The 19,954-nt window shown below is 55.4% G+C and overlaps 5 protein-coding genes across 5 annotated transcripts in view; 2 read left to right on the forward strand and 3 right to left on the reverse strand.

Annotated features, from left to right (window-relative positions):
• The window catches only part of PTSG_07644 (uncharacterized protein), a gene marked incomplete at both ends in the record, with an annotated part of 3,348 nt that extends 2,392 nt beyond the window's left edge, over positions 1-956 (reverse strand). The window contains 4 exons of the mRNA XM_004991384.1: positions 27-184; positions 372-432; positions 614-774; positions 946-956. Coding sequence (XP_004991441.1) covers positions 27-184; positions 372-432; positions 614-774; positions 946-956 — 391 coding nt within the window. The remainder of the gene's footprint in view (positions 1-26; positions 185-371; positions 433-613; positions 775-945) is intronic.
• Positions 957-1,359: 403 nt separating this feature from the next.
• PTSG_07645 (uncharacterized protein) lies at positions 1,360-4,027 on the reverse strand. The gene is made up of 6 exons (XM_004991385.1): positions 3,772-4,027; positions 3,340-3,431; positions 2,717-3,113; positions 2,270-2,387; positions 2,034-2,099; positions 1,360-1,798 (listed from the first exon to the last, which is right to left on the reverse strand). The coding sequence occupies exons 1-6, from the start codon at positions 3,997-3,999 to the stop codon at positions 1,638-1,640; spliced, it is 1,062 nt and encodes a 353-aa protein (XP_004991442.1). The 5' UTR covers positions 4,000-4,027; the 3' UTR covers positions 1,360-1,637.
• PTSG_07646 (uncharacterized protein) lies at positions 4,010-8,550 on the forward strand. The gene is made up of 11 exons (XM_004991386.1): positions 4,010-4,082; positions 4,235-4,352; positions 4,558-4,661; positions 4,887-5,039; positions 5,214-5,288; positions 5,474-5,564; positions 5,794-5,868; positions 6,029-6,112; positions 6,358-6,819; positions 7,134-8,052; positions 8,237-8,550. Exons 1-11 carry the CDS (start codon positions 4,036-4,038, stop codon positions 8,257-8,259), a joined length of 2,151 nt encoding a protein of 716 aa, XP_004991443.1. The 5' UTR covers positions 4,010-4,035; the 3' UTR covers positions 8,260-8,550.
• Positions 8,551-8,641: 91 nt separating this feature from the next.
• Positions 8,642-15,779, reverse strand: PTSG_07647 (uncharacterized protein). The gene is made up of 18 exons (XM_004991387.1): positions 15,290-15,779; positions 14,937-15,082; positions 14,300-14,670; positions 13,961-14,038; positions 13,764-13,810; positions 13,446-13,549; positions 13,203-13,276; positions 12,920-12,979; positions 12,495-12,681; positions 12,205-12,231; positions 11,187-11,946; positions 10,945-11,024; positions 10,734-10,781; positions 10,466-10,545; positions 9,982-10,116; positions 9,653-9,733; positions 9,355-9,443; positions 8,642-9,151 (listed from the first exon to the last, which is right to left on the reverse strand). Exons 3-18 carry the CDS (start codon positions 14,405-14,407, stop codon positions 8,704-8,706), a joined length of 2,406 nt encoding a protein of 801 aa, XP_004991444.1. The 5' UTR covers positions 14,408-14,670; positions 14,937-15,082; positions 15,290-15,779; the 3' UTR covers positions 8,642-8,703.
• Positions 15,780-15,831: 52 nt separating this feature from the next.
• Positions 15,832-19,954, forward strand: part of PTSG_07648 (uncharacterized protein) — a gene marked incomplete at its 5' end in the record, with an annotated part of 8,858 nt that continues 4,735 nt past the window's right edge. The window contains 7 exons of the mRNA XM_004991388.1: positions 15,832-16,030; positions 16,274-16,623; positions 17,077-17,199; positions 17,420-17,955; positions 19,110-19,194; positions 19,479-19,563; positions 19,714-19,775. Coding sequence (XP_004991445.1) covers positions 15,832-16,030; positions 16,274-16,623; positions 17,077-17,199; positions 17,420-17,955; positions 19,110-19,194; positions 19,479-19,563; positions 19,714-19,775 — 1,440 coding nt within the window. The remainder of the gene's footprint in view (positions 16,031-16,273; positions 16,624-17,076; positions 17,200-17,419; positions 17,956-19,109; positions 19,195-19,478; positions 19,564-19,713; positions 19,776-19,954) is intronic.

The raw sequence follows: 19,954 nt of genomic DNA on the forward strand, positions 1-19,954 counted from the left end.
ACACACACACACACACACACAGACACCGTTGCAGCCGCTACGCTCCAATTCCTTTGGGTCTGCAAACAACGGCGGGTGAGAAAACGGATGCTTCTCCGTTTTGCACACCGTCATGGCTGCAGGTGAGGCTGGATGCCGCACCAACTGCTGCACAATGTGCTCCAACGTTGTGCCCCCAGTTTTGCTGCAATGTGTGCGTGTGTGTGTGTGTGTGTATGAAGAACGGGATGGCTCATGAGGGGCCACGGACGCTTGGGTACGATGTGAAGCTGGACGACGTGGCAGAGACCATTTGGGTGCTCTTGCCAGAGTATGACTGGTATCTGCTCAAACCCAGGTGCCTGCAAGCAAGCATGATATCTGCTTCATACCTGATGTGAAGGTGATAGTAGACTTGAGTGTCATCCCACGTCGTTATGGGAACGACGGTACCTAACACATGAGACAGGGCAGCAAGTCAAAGAATGGGAAGGCGGGAGGAAGGAGGAACAAAGTGATGTCAGTCTGGGGGACTCCAAAATGGCTTCTTCTTGGCGAACCCTTTGCTTGCATGCAAGCAAGGAAGCAAGCGAAGTACAAGCAGGTGATTCGGAAGGTGGCAGGCTGAACGTACGTTGTGCACCCGTAGCAGACCGGCAGGTGCATGCGGTGCATTTGCTGGAGAAACCCAGCGCAAAATCTCCCGAGCTGTCGCCGAGCCGCCCAAGGCGACACATGGGACCCTGTGATCCACAAAGCCGGGTTGGGAAGCGGGAGATGTCAGTTGGGTAGAAGCTGCAACGCCCAAACCAATCCAAGCTCGCCTCTTACAGTGCAGACACACACACACACACACACACAGACACAGACACACAGACACACACACACACACACACATACCCGCACACACACACACACACATACCCGCACACAGACACACACACACACACACACACACACACACACAGAACCAACATGGCTTTACCGTGCAATATGTGGCATCTCCACGTGCGCAAAGGCAGTACGTCTCTGGGCTGCCTGGTTTGCGAAGGCTCGCAGGGATGGCGCTGGAAGGGCACGAGAACGTTGCCGCAGCAGCAGACGTCCTAGCTGGTTGGCCCGACCTCAACAACGGCACCGCAACACAAGGGCCACCACTCGAAAGAAGCAACAATCCCATCACTAATATCGTCAGCACGGTCGTTGCTGTCCCAAAGGCACCGTGCCTGTATTTAAGCCCTCTGCTCCAACCGTGGTCGTGCTGTTCCAGCTGTCCTCTTCTGCGATGACCTCGCCTGCCACCATCACCGCCACACCTCGCCATCGCGCATCCACCGCTGGAGCACTGCCGCATTGTTCTGTTGTGGAACGACAATTCAACTGAATTCAGTGTTCAATGGGATGGCAGGCAGATAACAAACAGTTCGAGGTGTACAAGCAGGAGGCACATGGGCACTCACTCAGAGGCACACCACAAGCAAGCAAGCAAGCAAGCAAGCAAGCAAGCAAGCAAGAGCAGGTGAACGAAGAGAGGGGCAAGGAAAGAAAGGAGGGAGGGGTGGGCGTGTTTACGGTTGGGAAGCAACGAATGGAAGGGAGAGTGTGTGGTTTGTGAGAAGACACGCCAGGGGTAGCCGTAGCGGCAGCGTCAGCTTCACTCAGTCTTGCTTGTGGGAGAGCTCCTTAATCTGGTCGGAGACCGTCTCGATGGTAACAACCTTGCTCTGTCCACGAAGGAACACAAGGCGATACAACAGCGCCGCAGCAGCGCCTCCGGACAGAGGCCCAAACCAGTAGATGATGTAGTGCCGGTTGTACGCTAAAATGGGTGGTGCCGTGTGTGTGTGTGTGTGTGTGTGTGTGTGTGTGTGTGTGTGTGTGTGTGTGTGTGTGTGTGTGTGTATGTGTGTGAGTGAGTGAGTGTGAGTGTGTGCGTGTGTGTGTGTGTTTGTGTGTGCCATTGTGCTTCATCAAAGATGACTTTCCTTCGATTTCAACAACAGATAAAACCATATCAACAGCGACAACACATCTCCCTCAACACGCAAACGTACTGCGGGTGATAAAGGCGGGGCCAAAGCTGCGAGCAGGGTTCATCGACGCGCCAGTCAGCGGAATGCCTGAACACAGCGGCAAGTGGTGGTTATGCGTGTGTGAATGTGCGCGTGCGCGCGTGTGCATGGTGAGGTAATCAAGTTTTGCATGATGCTTGGTGATGTGGAGTCAAGTCGTACAGAAGGGCCGAAAGAAGAGAACACCAATCAATCAGCATTGGTGCCGCGCAACGCACCAACAAAGTGATCAATGACAACGGCAAGGCCAATGTAGAAGGGGGCGAGCACGGAGCTGCCGCGCTTGTCGACAGCATTGCCGAAGATGGTGAACAGCAGCACAAACGTCAGGATAAACTGAAATGGAGGGTGGGGTGGGGGATTCGTATGGGCAGAGTGCACATTGGCCAGGGATGAGCAATGCGAGATGACGGCTGTCTGGGGAGCGCAAGATCGCTCGCAAACACACAGACACACACACGCACGCACAGACACACAGACACAAAGACACACACACACGCACACGCACACACACACACACATAGACACACACACACAAAGACAAACACACAGACACACACACACACACATACACACACACACACACACACTCTCTCTCTCTCCCCATGGGATGTGTGGGTACACCAACAACAACAGCATTCACAGGGCATGACAGGACAGCCAACCTCGATGAAGAAGCCCTGGAAGGCGGAGATGTTCGGGTGGAGGTCGTGGGCGCCAAGGTCCTGGTGCAGAGACTTTGGCAGGCACGCAGCAAGGAGCGCAGCACCAAGCACGGAGCCAAGCGTCTGCAGCACCATGTACAGGACGCCGCGGATGATGGACACATTGCCCGTGATGATCATGGAGAAGGACACGGCCGGGTTCACGTGGCCGCCGGAGAGGTGGGCGATGGCGGAGACGAGCACGGCGATGGTGAAGCCGTGAGCGAGGGCAATGACGGTGAGCGCATCCGGTGCGGCCGGCGGTGCGTATCCCGCTGTCTCGTTCACGCCGGGGATCACGGAGAAGTCGGGCGTCGTGTTCACGACAAACTGGCTTTGAGCCACAACGGCACCGGCACTGTTGCACAGAAGCACGAAGCAAGTGCGAGATGTTGCATTGCATTGAATTGCATTGTGTGAGATCAGGGGCGGGCTGCAATGCATTCAAAGATACGCAAACAGAATGCAAATGCCCTCCTGTTCTGTTTCAACTTCAACACACACACACACACACACACAAACGCGCGCGCGCGTGTACACACACACATAGGCAAATGCATGCACACTTGACGTCGCAGACGCACCCAACATAGATGAAGAGCAGGGTGGCGATGAATTCAGCAAGGCACCCCTGGACAAGGTTCCAGGTGCGCAGCTCCTTCCAGCCCACAAGCCACTGCGATCACATTGATGAATGAAGATCGTGCATGAGTTTGAGCGCGCCCTCTCTGGTGCGGGGTCAAAATGACATGTGCTCGGCGAGCACTGGAAGTCATTGCCTCACTATGTTTTGTGTGCATGGGTGTATCGAACATACAGACCACTGCGCACGACACGATCCTGGCACCAACACAACAAGGGCAAACCACAACAACAGCTGCCAACACACACACACACACACACAACACACACACACACACACACACACACACACACACACACACACACACAACACACAATGCACACACAATGCACACACACACACACACACAATGCACACACACACACACACATACCTCGATCTTGCTTGGTCGCTTCTCATCCTCGCCAACAGTCAGGTACTCCGAGGATGGCTCCTGAGGAAAGTCCTCATCCTCGCCCATCAGGCGCTCATTCAAATCGGCCATCTCCATCTCTAACGCAACAACACACGCACAGGCGAAGAGGGGAAGTATTGGCGTGGCGCACGATGCTGATTGGGAGCAGCACAAGCAGTCCTTGGGAGAGAAAGTTATGGACATCATTCATAACCATCGCTGTGCCCAAACAGACAGGAGACGATGACAGTGGACGAACTGCGCGCACCGAACGCGCTCACCCTGTTCAGGTGTGTGTGTGTGTGCGCGTGTGTGTAGTATGTGTGTGTGTGTGTGTGTGTGTGTGTCTCAGTGTTGGGGGTGTCTTTGGAAGAGGGTACACACACACACACACACACACCTCAGCTGATACCTTTGCGCTCTTTTTTGATTGTTGTTGCAGGGAGTATGTGTTCACGAGGAAGCCATGCAAGATCAAGGCGACGCTGGCAGACGCTCAGCTCACGCGCTGGACTGATCTGGAATACCTTGTGCGCCGCTGCGGTGACGCCATCGTCTCGGTGCGTTTGCATATGTGCTTACACTCTTGTGTGATCTTGTGTGTGTGTGTGTGTGTGTGTGTGTATTCATGGCACTGTAGTCTTGGCGCCATTGACGATCCAACGCACGTCCTGTGAGGTGTTTGTGATAGATGCATGCGCACCCGTGTCGCAGTGTCGTGATGGTGACCATTGGGAGCATTCACACAACACCGCCTATACGCAGGTGGAGCATCGTGAGGACACCAACAAGCGCTTTGGGCGGGGCCGCACCGTCAAGGCTCAGTTCTCAGACTTTGTGGCACGACTCCAGCAAGGCGACGAGCAACTGTAAGACGGTGCAGCCACTCTTTGTTCATAACTGCAACCATCGCACAGCGACTGCATTAACAACATCTTGTCCAGCATGCGTCCGCCACACTGCGTATTGACCTCGGCACTGCGTGCTGGACTCGGCACTGCGTGCTGAACTTTCTTTCTCACGAAATCCATGTTGTTGTTGTTGTTGTTGTTGTTGTTGAAACTTGTTGTGTCGTTGCTGTGCGTCTGGCACAGGTACATGACAACACAGGAACCGGAGATGCTGGAGGATGGGAACCCTGGACTCATGCCCCAGCTGCTCAAGCGCCTCTCGTCCGACTTTCCTTTGCAACCGGATCTTTTGCCCACCCTCATTCCTTCCTCCTACAACCTGTGGATTGGTTCAAGGTATGTCTCACTCCTCTACATTCCTTTGCTCGATCTTCACACACACACACATCTACACACATAGACACATCTACACACACACGCCCACAACCAAATAACACACACACATGCTGTCAATCTGTAGTTTGTTCAACGATACGCCCCACATGCGTGCCTCCTTCCTCGTGTCATCAGTGCCCAAGGTTCAAGCAGCGGCTTACATCACGACTTTCACGACAATCTCTACATCGTCCTGTGCGGCGTCAAAGAGTACGATGTACTGAACCTGCCTGTGCCTCCTGCCCCAGATTGTACTCCACTCCAACACACACACACACACACACACACACACACACACACACACACACACACACACACACACACACACACATTTCCACATGCACGCTCCCGCGCGCACCATGCGTCGTGTCGCGTGCGTCACGTGCGGTCTGCAGGTTCCGCTTGTTTCCTCCGCATCTTGCGGACCGCATGTACACGCGTGGTGACATCGCCACCATCCATCCCAACGGCAGAATCTGCTACAAGGTGTGTGTGTGTGTGTGTTTGTGTGTGTGTTTGTGCTTGTGTATGTGTGTGTTTGTGTTTGTGTGTGTGTGTGTGTTTGTGTATGTGTGTGTATGTGTGTGTGTGTGTGTGTGTGTGTGTGTGTGTGCGGTCGCCCAACAACGACGTGCTCACCACAAATCATCGCACACCCCTCTCTGTGCCTGCCTCTTCCTTCTCGCTTCAACCCATCAAACTCCACTGCGAAAAGGGCAACGAAACACATGCCGACGGTCGCCCCCTCCACCCATCACTCGACGAGCAGCACCGCCAGGCAGAGGCCGAGGTGTGTGCTTGAGAGAGAGAGAGAGAGAGTATGTGTGTGTGTGTGTGTACATGGTGCTTGGCTGCCGATACATGAATTGGCACAGCTCAAGTACATCGACAACAACAATCACATTCACCACCACCACCACCATCACCACCACCACCATCATCATCCTCAGCTGACTGCAGCGGAGGCGGCTGTTGAGCGTGGGGACGACGATGCTCAGCAGCGGTTACAGCGCGCAGAGGAACGCATGTCACAGGTGCGGATGGGTGGGGGAGAGGGAGGGGGTGGTGTGAGGAGAGAGCAAGAAGGAGGAAGGAGTGATTCGTTTGGGGAGGCTTTTCAGGTGAGACGAGCGCAATGCCCCAAACAGCCCCAAACAATTTGTTTGTGAGTACACGCGCCAAGCGCGCGCACACACACACACACACACACACACACACACACACACACACACACACACACACACACACACACACACAACACTGCCTTTCCCTGCTACAGGTTCTTGAAGCCATGTTCGATGCAGCTGGAGACGATGATGACGATGATGACGATGATGATGATGATGACGATGAGGAAGAGGAAGAGGAAGAGGAAGAGGGAGAGCAGCAGCAGCAGCACGTGGTGGTGCGAGCGGGTGCCCGTGAGATTCGTTTCGGGACAGGTGCCACAACAGCTGCGACAGCTGCAAGGGCCAACCCAGCGAGACTAGGTGCTAGTGGGCACCCGTTGCGTGGGCGGCGGCTGGCGAGCGCAAGTGGTCAGACTGCCAGCGACGACGACGACGACGACGATGACGATAACGGAAGCGGTGATGGCGACCTTGCTCTTCGGGAGGCGAGTGCTGTTGCACCGCAGCCATCGTCGCCGTCAGCGTCGTCCTCACCCGTTGCACCACTGGCGCAGATGCAAGGTCCACTGCTCAATCTGCAGGAGCAGCCGGCTCCAGACTCTTTCTCCAAGGTGCTGCGATGTGCTTGTGTGTGCGTGCGTGTGTGCGTGTGTGTGTGTGTGTGTGTGTGTGTGTGTGTGTGTGTGTGTGTGTGCGTGTGTGTGTGTGTGTGTGTGTGTGCGTGTGTGTGTGTGATCTTGCGGGCTTCCTCGCACTTTCTCCAGTTTCGTTGGTCTTCGCTCCCATTGAATGCAAAGAGCCACCTCTTCTTTCCTACCAACAGCGCCCCAGTCATACAGCCACAAAACCACATGACATGACACCACGCATCGTCCCCTCATGTACGTTGTGCTGCTTGCGTGACCCGTTCTGCGAATTGTTGCAGGTGGTCCTCCCCCTAACAGAGGAGGAGCGGACCAAATTTCCGGATTTCCCTGCCGACAACGAGCTGGTCGTGCGGGTGCGACCTGGCGAAATGCTGTACCTCCCTGCGGGCTGGTTCCACGACGTGACATCCATTGGCGGAACAGACGAGATCATGTCGCCGGCATCGCCCCCACGTGCGCAGCGGTCGGCGTTCTTTGGTGGCGATGGTAACGGCACGAGCACGGACCCAGCACACGCAGCACCGTCGTCATCAACGGCAGTGCGGGGACAGCAGGAGACCAGGGGTGATGTTGACACTGCTACACCAGCACCAGCAACATCCACATCCAAATCAACCACAGCTGCACGTGCCACTGCTGCACAACCAGCATCATTCGCAGCAGGAACAGCTACGGCTTCATCAGCACCAGCAGCAAACACAACGGCAGCACGAGTAATGGCGACAATCGGTGGTGGTGGCGACAAACGGGCATTGGGTGTGGGTGTTGGTGCACACAGAGCGCATCCCATCCACATGGCCTTTAACTACTGGTTCCACCCGCCAGACAAGGTGCAAGGGGTGTGTTCCACACCGGACGTGCGCTCGCCATACAGCAACCCGCACTGGCGCTACGAGTGGGAAGGGCGGATGACGGCCGAGGAGAAGACGAAGATGAGGGAAGAATCCCGGCGACACGACGAGATGTTGAGCCAGCTGGAGGCCGTGGCGGCGACAACGACAGCACAACAGCAGAGCGGTAATGGTGGTGGTGACGGTGTGGGCGACGCGGATGGCGGTGGTAGTGGTGAAGATGGTGAGGCGCATATGGTGGCGGATATGGATGGGAGTGGTGATGACGATGATGGTGATGCTGACGATGATGATGACGAAATGGAAAGAAACAGTCGTGCAAGTGACACCATCGGCAGCGGACCAGGTACGACGACAATGTTCAAGACTGATGCCCATTTGCGACACCTCATGTTGTCTGCTGGCGTGTCACGTTGTGTTGCACAACGCCCATGGTCACTGATCACGCGTTGCCCACCCTTGCACACATGCTCACGCGTGTACACTCAGCTCATGTTGTCTCTTCCTCTCTCATGCTTTGTTCCCACCAGCATCGAAGCGGCCCAAGATGTGATGCGTGTTGGAACTGACGTGAGCACTCGTTGGACACAAATGCCGGTTGGAGTACACCAGTCACGGACACACACACACACACACACACACACACACACACACACACACACACACACACACACACACACACACACACACTTGTGGGTTGTGATCATGTGGATTTGAAAGCAACGTAAAGTGGTTGTTGCTTGTTTACTGGCCTTTGGTGGGTTTAATTCAACGGGTGCTTTTATGTACACAACAAACATGAAGAATACACGTCCAGCTGATGAATCACATGAAAGCTCTGAAGAAGACACGGCACTGCGATGTTCAGCACAAGCCTGCATTCGTGCGCAATGACAACACGCACGGACGGACAAACAGACAAACAGACAAACAAAATTCACACCATAACAACCACTCCCCCCCCCCCACACACACACATCAACAAACTCAACTTGTCTCATGCATGACTAATCCTGGCCTTTGGGTCGCCTGCCGTCAGCGGCTGCTTGGACGTTAGCGCGAGCGACACGATGTACACCCGCAATAGCGCCTCCACATTCGCAGGCAGCCCTTGATCGCTGGCTGCTGCGGTGGTGCTATTGTCGCTGTCCGTCCCAACACGACCATCATTGGCAGCTTCGTTGACAACGCCACTGCTCCTGGCCATGGCAGGGCTGCTGCCGTCCTTGTGCACTGGAGTGACGCGAGCGAAGAACGCAAAGTCGTCGGCGTCAGCGGCGTGCGCGTCTGTTGTCAGCACGGGCACATGTGCATCCCGCCAGCCGAGGCGGTTTCGCAGCTGCTGTGGTGATGGCAGACGCATGTGCACGCGATAATTCATGTCCACGTGGTTGCTGTCGGGAAGAGCAACGCGCACAGACGCATCCATCATCTGGCCCTCAACCCTGCATGTGCATGTGCATGTGCATGTGCATGTGTGTGTGTGTGTGTGTGTGTGTGTGTGTGTGTGTGTGTGTGTGTGTGTGTGTGTGTGGGTTGCTGAGGAGCTGGAGGGAGCGTGGCAACAGAGGGAAGCTGTGTGCCGAGCAGCAAACATGAGCTCAGATGGGGGTGTAGAATACAAACAGGGCAATGGCTGTGCGCTCACCCAAGCTCAGCTGCCGAGACGTGAGACAGGTGCACGAAATCAACGGCAGCCGGTGGTTGCATTCGGGTCAGTGCCTCGTACAGCAGCGACTGCTCAACAGACACGCAGCACATGCACGTGAGCGAAGCAAAGTACGGGGTGAGCGTGTGCTCTGACGAACGAACTCAACGCACACACACACACACACACACACTCACTCACTCACACCACACGCCTGACAGAACGATGTGATGTGTACGCGTGGTTCGGATTGGGAAATGAGTGGTGCTGTATCATCATTGCTGAAGCATCAACGCACCGGCAGTCGCGAGTTTGCGATGAGCGTTGGCCGCGTGGCCATCACCGTGGTGATCAAATCCAACGCACTGCACTCCTGGTCCTGTGAACCGTTCACATGCGGCACCATGGCAGCAGCAGCAGTGGCACAGTCTTGAGGCGACTTCACGGTCACACACACGCACGCACAAACACACAAACACACAAACACACAAACACACAAACAAACAAACAAACAAACAAACAAACAAACAAACAAACAAACAAACAAACAAACAAACAAACAAACAAACAAGCAAACAAACGCACAAACACACAAACAAACAAACAAACAAACAAACATACACACACCTGAGTTGATGTGAAGTGGTGCAGCCACCACTCCAGCTGCTGGCAAAACGCGTTTGGCGTGGTCATCTTGTAGAATTGGCCTTCACAGATCGCCGCCAGCGCAAAGGCGAGTGTCTCCGGCCGCCACGACGAAACCTGGTCGACAAACGGATGGATGGAGGCCGTGGTAAGATGGGATGTGGGGTTGGGCGGGCATGGTCAACGTGTTGTTCGTGGTTGATGTTGCGGCTACATGCACCGCAAAAACTCGACGTTTTCTCTGTGTGTGTGTGTGTCTCTCTCTCTCTCTCTCTCTCTCTCTCTCTCTCTCTCTCTCTCTCTCTCTCTCTCTCTCTCTCTCTCTCTCTCTCTCTCTCTCTCTCTCTCTCTCTCCTCTCTCTCTCTCTCTCCGCACCCACACACACACATACGCACCCACACATAATACACACACATATGCATGTACATACACACAGCATGAGAGAGAGTGTGTGTGTGCACCGACCACTGGCTTGAAGCTGTCCATAACATTTTGCATCGCCTGCAGTTGCCAGCCGGACTTGTAGGCAGCGAGGAGCGCAGCAACTGCAGCGTGACCGACAACGCAGCACGCAGCACGCATGGTGGATGGTGTGATGTGAGTAGAAGCATTCGCGCACATGCGTGTGGCTTGGGAGGGGATTTGGAAACACGCGACACAGAACATGGAAGGCACTGCAGCGCAAGGCCAGCGAATGCATGAGCTGACACATTAGAGGGTGGATGCCTCGTACCCAGTTCTTGCAATGTCGATGCTTGATCGCCAGTCAACTCAGTCGAGGCTGAAGGGTAGGTGTGTGTGTGTGTGTGGTGGGGGGGGGGGTGTTGAGGTGCGACAAATATGTGTACGAGAGTGCGTGTGTGCGGGCGTAGATGTGAGGAGCACACGCTCAACACTGCACAACGTCCAGCACTGTAACACCGAACAAAGCAAAGTGGCCTCACGCTGCTGGGACGAGCGGTGCTTTGCGATGTGCTGTCGCATCAGGTTCTCGTTTGCAATCACTTGGATGCGTCCCCGATCACTGCGAAAACGTCAAAATGACAATTGCAAGGGGCGCATGCGCGTGTGTTAGTGAAGTCGTGCGCGCACGAGCGACGGTGGGCAACAACCCCAACACACGTGTGCGCACAAATACACACATGCACACACCCAAATACTGTTCAACACGCGTGTGCGCGCGTACTTTGTGCACTTGTAGACGAGTTTGCCCTTGATGGCGAGGTGTGCGCGGCGTGCTGGCGGCTTCTTGCGCAGGAAGTGGTGCTCATACCCCGGTCGCACCATGGGGGACGTCGACAACACAATGTACCCTTCCTGCGGTATCAACGCTGATGGTGCTGATGTTGGTGCTGGTGGTGCCTGTGCTGGCGTTGGTGCTTGAGGCGTGGCTGATTCAACGTCCTCGACTGCTACTGCTGCAACTGCTGCTGCTGATGATGTTGTTGTTGCTGATGTTGTTGCTGATACGAGTGGTGGTGCTGATGATGTTGCTGCTGCTGATGATGTTGCTGCTGCTGATGATGATGTTGTTGTTGCTGATACGAGTGGTGGTGCACCGTCGTTGTTGGTGTTGGCGTCACTATGTGCTCGTTCGCCACCATCGCCACTGTGCGCGCCTGCCTTGGGCCAGTCCGCAATTTGGCATCGAACTGCCTGCATGTGGCGGTTGCTTGCTTCTCCCTGCACACGCACGCCCACCTCTTGCCCCAGCAGCGCTGCCTTCGCCTCCAGCGCGCTGTAGGCCGGCGCGCGTAGCAGTGGAAGGAGCAAGTTGGTGCGGGCGTCACCTGCCGAAACGGGAAAGCGGTTTCGCAGCTTTTCGGCATCTGTGCCCGTAAACTGCAGGGCGAGCACGCCGTGAGGGTCGCGGTCGAATGTGTTTGAAAACTGGCGCGTGCGATGGCTGGTAGGCGGTGTGGAAACGTAGCTTTCAAGGGCAGCAACTGCAGAGCAAAGCAGAACACAAATGAAGGTGAGGCATGAGCTAAGCGTGCGAGTCTGTGCGTTTGAGTGTTTGTCTGGTGTGTGTGTGTGTGTGTGCAAGTGTGTGTGCAAGTGTGTGTGCAAGTGTGTGTGCAAGCGTGCGAGTTTGAGTGTTTGTCTGGTGTGTGTGTGTGTGTGTGTTTGTGTGTTCATGCAGAGCAGGCTGCTGTTGGTGTTGTGATCAAATTTGGGGCTTGGAGACACAAGGTGTTACATACGTGTGTGCGGTGGGATGACATCGGCAGCTGCGAGGGCAACAAATGGTCGAGCGTGGTGGACATAAGCGCAACAGGTGGGAGCATTGTGAACATCGAGAAAAAATGACAGGCAAAAGAGGGCAGGCGAAAGGCACGAGCGAACACACACACACACACACACACACACACACACACACACACACACACACACACACACACACACACACAAACACACAATCACGCACACACACAACACACAACACACACACACACAACACACAACACACACACACACAAATCCACGGCCTCACCAAATTGGGTGACGAGGGAGGTGATCTGGTGCTCGGTGAGATGCTGGTGGCGGTACGAGACGTTCGTGTGGCGGAGGAGGTGTGCAAGAACACGCGTGCGAATGTCCGGTGACGACGATGACAGGAGCGAGCGGAGACGGGAGAGGAGCTGTTCCCCCTGGCCACCAGACAGCAGCAGCGCATGCGCCTGTGGTTAAAGGACGATAAGCGAGAAGGGGAGGGGAGGGGAAGGAAAAAAACGATAAGAAATGTGAGTGCACGCGGTAGTTGAGGTTCAATGAGTTTGTAGCGCCACGTGCGGCTATGGTGAGGCAATGGCTGTATTGACCCACATTGAGCACTCCCGTCATCACCTTCATCACTGTCATCACCATAGACCATCATAGCTGACCACCATCACCATAGACACGACCACCAGTACACACCGCATCGCGCATGAACACGAGGTCGCCGCCCAGTTCATGTGTCAGCCCAAGCTCAAGTGTCTGCAGCAGTGATGCAGCCATCACAACGGTGGGATGCGTGTGTGTGTGTGTGTGTGTGTGTGTGTGTGTGTGTGTGTGTGTGTGCGTGTGTGTGTGTGTGTGTGCGTGTGTGTGTGTGTGTGTGTGTGTGTGAGGGCGTCAGTATGCTGTCAACCACATCAGCTCACTAAACCACCAAGCACACAGAAGTAGCAAGCACGTTAACACGCATGATTGTACTGACCGCTGTTGTTGCTTCGCCAATCTGGCCCAGGAGCTCCCGCTGCTTCTGCACTTTCAGCGGATCACCCTTGGAGCCTGGAGGAATGGGGTGTTGATGGTGATTGTTATGGTGGTGGTCGGTGGTGGCGTTGATGACGTTAATGATGGACATGATGGTGATGGTGATGGTGGCGCATTCGTAGAGGAATGTTGGTCAAAGTACACATCATATATGGCGTGACGGATGTGACCACACCACACGCACCCCTCCGCTTTGCAGGCAGGTAGTTCTTGACAGCCCACTGCTTGAGCGTCATCATCACATCCCGGCACACACGCGCGTCCACGGCTCCCGTCAGCGTCGCAAGTCTGAACAGCACGAAACGGAAGCGCCCAGGACGGTATGAACCAGTGGCGCGAGGGAGAGCATTCATAAGTGCGTGAGGGAATGTGTCGTGTGTGGATGTTTGTGTGTGTGTCGTGTGTGGATGTTTGCGTGTGTCATGTTGTGTCTGTGCGCGCGTTGTGCACATCGACGTGATTGCATGTGCTGTGTCGTTTGAAACCGTGCTGCGGAACTCACTCGTAAACTTTGCCCAATCGATCGAAATCATCCGTGTGCCGACAGGCCTGAATGGAGGCGGTGCAGGTTCAGTGGACGCAATGAGAGCCATCGTGCACACACAGTGAGTCGTCACCTGAATCATCCCAATGCACATGTGCACATGTATGCACACATGCATGCACGCACACATGCACAAGTGAGTGTGGGCAACCGACCTTGACGAGGAGGGAGATTGTTGCCACGTCAACCGCATTAGATGTTTTGTCCACTTCCTCAGACATGAATGTGAACGTCTTGAGTCAAACACATGTGCAGGTGTGTTCGTGTGTGGACACGATGGTGTAAGCAACAGGAGCAGAAATGAGGACGCACAGTTGCACAAGTGAAAAAAAGATCATGCAACTCCATGCATAGAAGAGCACAGACACAATACACACATGAACGAGCCTACCCCACAAAAGTGCACAACACACAACGCACCCACACCCACCCACACACACACACACACACATAACACACGCACACGCACGCACACGCACAACACACACGAATACCTCAAAGAGTGCGTCGTACATGTCGCGTGCAAACATGGCGTTCATCATTGCATTGTACAGATATGCGTTTCGGGGAATATCCATCTCATACACATCCTGCCACAACATTCGTGCATGCAAGCAATGAAGATGACAGTGAGCATAGCCGGTGGTGAGTTGAAGCAAGAGAACCTGCCACTCACTATGAGGTGTCAGCACAGCTGGCTCCACACACAGTTGCACAATTCGCACTCTCACAAAGCACACGCTCCTCCTCCTCCCCGTGCTTCACATCTACTTCCCCCATCCATCCATCCCGTTGCCCTACGTCGCGCAGCCTCATGATGACGGCCTTGGCGCGCTCTGGGTCTGTTGACGAGTGCGCATAGCACCTGTAGTTAAGGCGATGTAGAGCAGGGGGAGGTGCAAAGGAAGGGGAGTGGGTTAGGGGGCAAGCGCGGCAGCCATGACAGCAGGTTAGATTGCAGAGCAACTGCAACAGCTGCACAAAACCTCAGGTACACTCTGGTCCAACCATGGATGCATACGCATGTGCAGATATGGAAAATAATGTACACACAACCACACACATACAGCCACACACACAACCACACACACACACACACAACCACACACACACACACACACACATACGCACTTGAAGAGGGAGGAGAAGGTGAACTCGTCCGGCTCCAGGAGCTGATCCTTCTTCAGATCGTTGAAGAGGGTGAAGGCAGTCTTTGCCCTCCCCAACTTGGCGCAAGATGACAACAAGTGGTTGTACACCGACAGGTCGGGCCGGATCTGCGAACATGAGAGGAGGACAGAAGCTCAGGTGAGTGGGATCGTGGAGAAAAGACAATACAAAAAGAAAAAAAAAGACGTCACCCCAAGCAATGCTGTCAACGCACCACCCGCACAAACTTTTTCCACACACACACACACACACACACACACACACACACACACACACACACACACACACACACACACACACACACACACACACACCTGCTTGCGCTGCATGTCTTCCCAGATGCGGAACACCTCCACATGGTCGCCGACATCCTGGCACTTCTTCATCTTCTTGGCATAGAACCCTGGCTTTGCTGTTGCAGGTGTGCGGTAGAAAGGACGCGAGCGGCGCTCGCTAGCCTTGCGACCACCAACACTGCCGCCGCCATCGCCATTACCACTAATATCGGTACCGCCATTCCGAGCCCCGTTGTGCATGGACGCGGCCACGTGCATGGCGCGGTGATTCATGATGCGCGCAGGGTTCCTGTCAGCTGCAGATACGTGGATACTGCTGCTGCTGCTGCTATTACTGCACATCAAGCATGCGTGTTGAACAGGTGCGATGGGCACCCTCGCGACACGCTGCCATCGTGCGCTGGCGCTGTGCACCAGGGATCGCCCGGCCCGCACCACTGCCAATGCAAACACATCCGCCACCATGCTGCTGCACGTTGCACGTTGTGCTGCGGAGGTGTGCTCTCAAAGTCCTGAAAAATGGTGAAGATACACACCAATATTCGGCAGCACAGGACGCGATGATGACAGCACAACAACAACAGAGGATGAGCAGGCAGGAGGAGGCGGAGGCGGTGGAGGAGGCGGGGGCGGAGGAATTGGACCCCGACCGATCGTGGTGGGAGTGGAGTCGAGGCAAGCCTGTGGCGTTTCAGTGGCATGCAGCCCGGCGAAGACATGCCATCAACATCGCTCACCACGAGATTGCACCCCTCATGGGTCGGTTTTTGCGGTGTTAGCGGTGTTGGTGCTTGTGTTTCGTGTGTTGTGTTTAGTTTTGTGGCAGGTCGGCTGCTTGCTCTGAAGCGTGTGCTCACACAGGTGTCCACGCCAACACACACACACATACATACACACTCACTCACTCACTAACCCACTCACTCACTCACACTCACTCACTCACTCACTCACTCACTCACTAACTCACGTACACAAACTCGCTCACGTTTGCGCTGCTTGCAGGGGCGGACAGTCGCACGACGCTGCTGGCGATGGGATTGGCAGGCGCACAGCTGTGGCTGGCGTACCGCAGCAAGCGCTGGTCGTGGGCGGCGTTGATTGGCGTATCAGCAACTGGAGGCGCGCTCATCGCTTACGACCTCCAGGCGCTGTGTCACGAAATGGGCCATCACTGCCCTGAAGCAGCACCACCCGGATCGCTGGTTGGCGCGTGGTCGCGTGCGCGATATCTGTGGCAGCGATTCTGGACAAGCAAGCCAGTGTCCCACGTGGTCGGTCTCTGTTGCTCCGCCCTGACGTGGGGCCCTTGGTACTCGTACTACTTTGGCCACGGGCACCACCATCATCACGCTGTAAGCCCTTGTTCGCAGGGAGTGCTGAAGGACAGGCGTGTGCGTGCGTGCATGCGTGTGAGGATGTGTGCGTGTGAATGGATGTGCATGTGTGTGTGTGTGTGTGTGTGTGTTAGCATGTGATGTTGGGACATGGTAGCCTTTGAACGCGTGTGGTGCTGAGATCTGCCCTCTTTCTCACCAAGGGCGCGGGGCTGTTGTTGTCTCCGGTCCTCGCCAAAGTTTGCTGGGACGCAAAACGATGCGGATGGCGATGCGCTGTTTTGGGTCTGGGAGCGCGTACCCATCAAGGTGGTGAAATGCAGTGCATGCCCGGACTTTGTGTGCTCAAATCATTCAGCCGCACGGAAAATGACTTTCATACACACACACACGCGCGCGCGCGCGCAAGCTGCTTAGTTGGCTGTCTCGCTTTCACCTGCCAACTCCCCACGATCTTACCACTGCGCACAGGCGCTGGACAATCCGGCTGGAGCTGTGCTGTGGGCGTCCATTGCATCGGTGTCCATCCCCATCGTGTACTTTGCGAGTCTGATCACTTCCGTCATCACCGCCCCTGGCGCAAACACGCTTGAGGTGAACAGCGGCGGAGTGGAGTATCGCGTCGGATGGAGAATGGGCAACACGAGCTGCTGGTTGTCTGATTGCGGCCAGAGTTCCTCACGCAACGCACACGCACTTACTCACTCCCTCCCTCACTCGCACACACACACTCACTCACACACACACATTCACTCACTCCCTCACTCACTCACTTACTCACTTACTCACTCACTCACTCACTCATGTTCACCAGGTGTGTCTTGCCTCCGCGGATTTCAGCCTAAAGGTCGCAATCAACGCCTTCCTCATGTCTGCGACCACAACTCTGACAGCATCGAGTGTGCGTGCGGGGTTTGGGCTGCTGGGCACCGCAGCGAAACCGGGTGTGTACATCGCGTTGTCGTCCGCGTTCTCAATGGGACTGCTGTGTCATCCGTGCATCACCTTCTGGCTGCTTCAACACACGTGCCTCAACCCACCGCCGCCACGCGCAGCACCGCTGTGCCCTGAAGAGATGGAGGACGTAGTGACAGGCGCACTCAACAACACGGCCGTGTTCCACTCCCCGGCACAGCCCACGGTGAGCTACTATGGCTCGGCAATCTGGAACTGGCTCACCCTCAACGAGCTGCTGCATGTGGAGCACCACGACTTCAGCCGCGTGCCGTGGACGCAGCTGCAGACACTTACGCACATCCTGCCCAGCATGTACCGTGGTGGCGACATGCTGGCCGTGCACTCGCTGTATGGGGACGTCATCTGGCCGTGGATTTGCACGCGCGGGCGCAAGTACGACTTTGCCTGCAGGCTCTTCTCCATGCTGAATATTGCGTCACGCACAGCGCTCTGCCGCCGGCTGCGAGACAGCATGGCGGCACACACGCTGCTGCATGATGATGATGATGATGATGATGATGATGATGATGATGATGATGATGATGATGATGATGATGATGATGATGATGATGATGATGATGATGATGATGATGATGATGATGATGATGATGATGAATTTGGTGGCAGAGGGAAGCGAGTGAGTGATGGCGCGGGCCGCAGTGCAGGGAGGACAAGAGGCGTTGAGGCCACACAGCGCACAAATGGCACGAGTGTCGTCGCATCGCTTCGAGGTCAGCACTCGCTTGCACGACAACGACGCGTTGGGAGAGCCAGGGATGGGATCACAAGGCGGCGAGAGAACGGTCGCGTCAGACACATGGACAGCAACATCCCCAGCTGCCCCTTGATTCGGGTGAGTGGCAATGGCGACAGCGGCGAAGATGACAGTGATTGTGGCCGGCATGTGCGAGCCTGCGGTGATGGGTCCGCTGGTTTGCTTGATCAGCATGCACGAGGGCAAGAGAGCCGGGAAGGACGAGAGGTAACCTGTAATGACGTGAAGATGAAGATGAAGAGGAGGAGGAGGAGGAAAGAGAGGAAGCAGCAGCAGCTCTCACGGCGTACGGCGCACGATCATCACGGCGCTCGCATGAGAAGTCGGGTTGTGTGGCACCAATACAGCATGTCACCGCTGCGGCAGCAACCACGTGTTGCTTGGCGTGATCCAGCCAACTACACCCCTCTGCCCTCTTCAAAGCTCAGCTTTGTTTGAGTGCTTTCATGTCCTTGTTCCTGTATCAACAACAATATGAGTCCACAAGAGACAGGTGTAGCCTGTCATCTCAACCCAAGTCAGCAAGTCGACCAATAAACGAAGCAACATGCATGCCTGCAAAGCACAGAACCAACGTGTCAGACATTCATCTCTCCATCGCCGCCATCAAAATACATCACTGAAATTCAACGGCCACGATGACGGATATGCGCGTGTGAGTTGGGGATGCTTTCAGTGACAGAGTTGATGCTGTCTGAGTGCGTGCGCTGCATCATGCATGGCTTGTGTTCACCTTTTCATGCGTGTGGTGGGATCGTGGGTTGGCCTGCAGACTGGTGGTGGGCGACGTGAACGGTCGCTTCACGCAGCTCTTCAAGAAGATCCGCGTCATCCTTGCCAAGAACGGCAACTTCGATGTGCGTGCTGGTGGTGCTGTGTATGAGGGCGCAAGTGGGCACATGTGAGCGCATGTGGGCGCATGTGGGCGCATGTGGGCGCATGTGGGCGCATGTGGGCGCATATGGGGTTGCTAGGCGTGAGACACACGCAGAGACGGAAACAGACACAGACACCGAGACAGGGAGACACAGAGCACGTGTGTGTGCTTGCAAGCCTTGGTGGCTGCGAGCACGCTGCCAGCTTGACCTCACACGTGCATCGTTCTCATTCTTGCACATGCTTGAATGCGTGTGGTTCGCAGGCGCTGTTCTGCGTTGGCTCCTTCTTTGGCGAGGACGGCTCAGTGGATGACCTGTGGAAGTCCCTTCAGGACCGATCCGTGGCAGGTGTGATGTGTGGCAGCAGTGCGATCGAGAGAGGGCTTCCCGCAGAGCCCGTGCACACACACACACACACACACACACACACACACACACACACACACACACACACACACACACACACACACACACCCGTGCACGCCTTTTGCATTACAGTCCCTTGCCCCACGTACATCATGGGCCCTGTCACGGATGCCCAGATCAAGTTCTACGACAAGGTTCCGCTTGGAGGCGAGCTGCTTCCAAACCTCAACTTCATCGGTACACCTTCTTCAGCGTGTGTGTGTGTGTGTGTGTGTGTGTGTGTGTGTGTGTGTGTGTGTGTGTGTGTGTGTGTGTGTGTGTGTGTGTGTGTGTGTGTGTGTGTGTGTGTGTGTGTCGTCGTCGTCGTCGTCGT

The sequence above is a fragment of the Salpingoeca rosetta genome (genome assembly GCF_000188695.1).
Source record: "Salpingoeca rosetta unplaced genomic scaffold supercont1.20, whole genome shotgun sequence".
NCBI lineage: Eukaryota > Choanoflagellata > Craspedida > Salpingoecidae > Salpingoeca > Salpingoeca rosetta.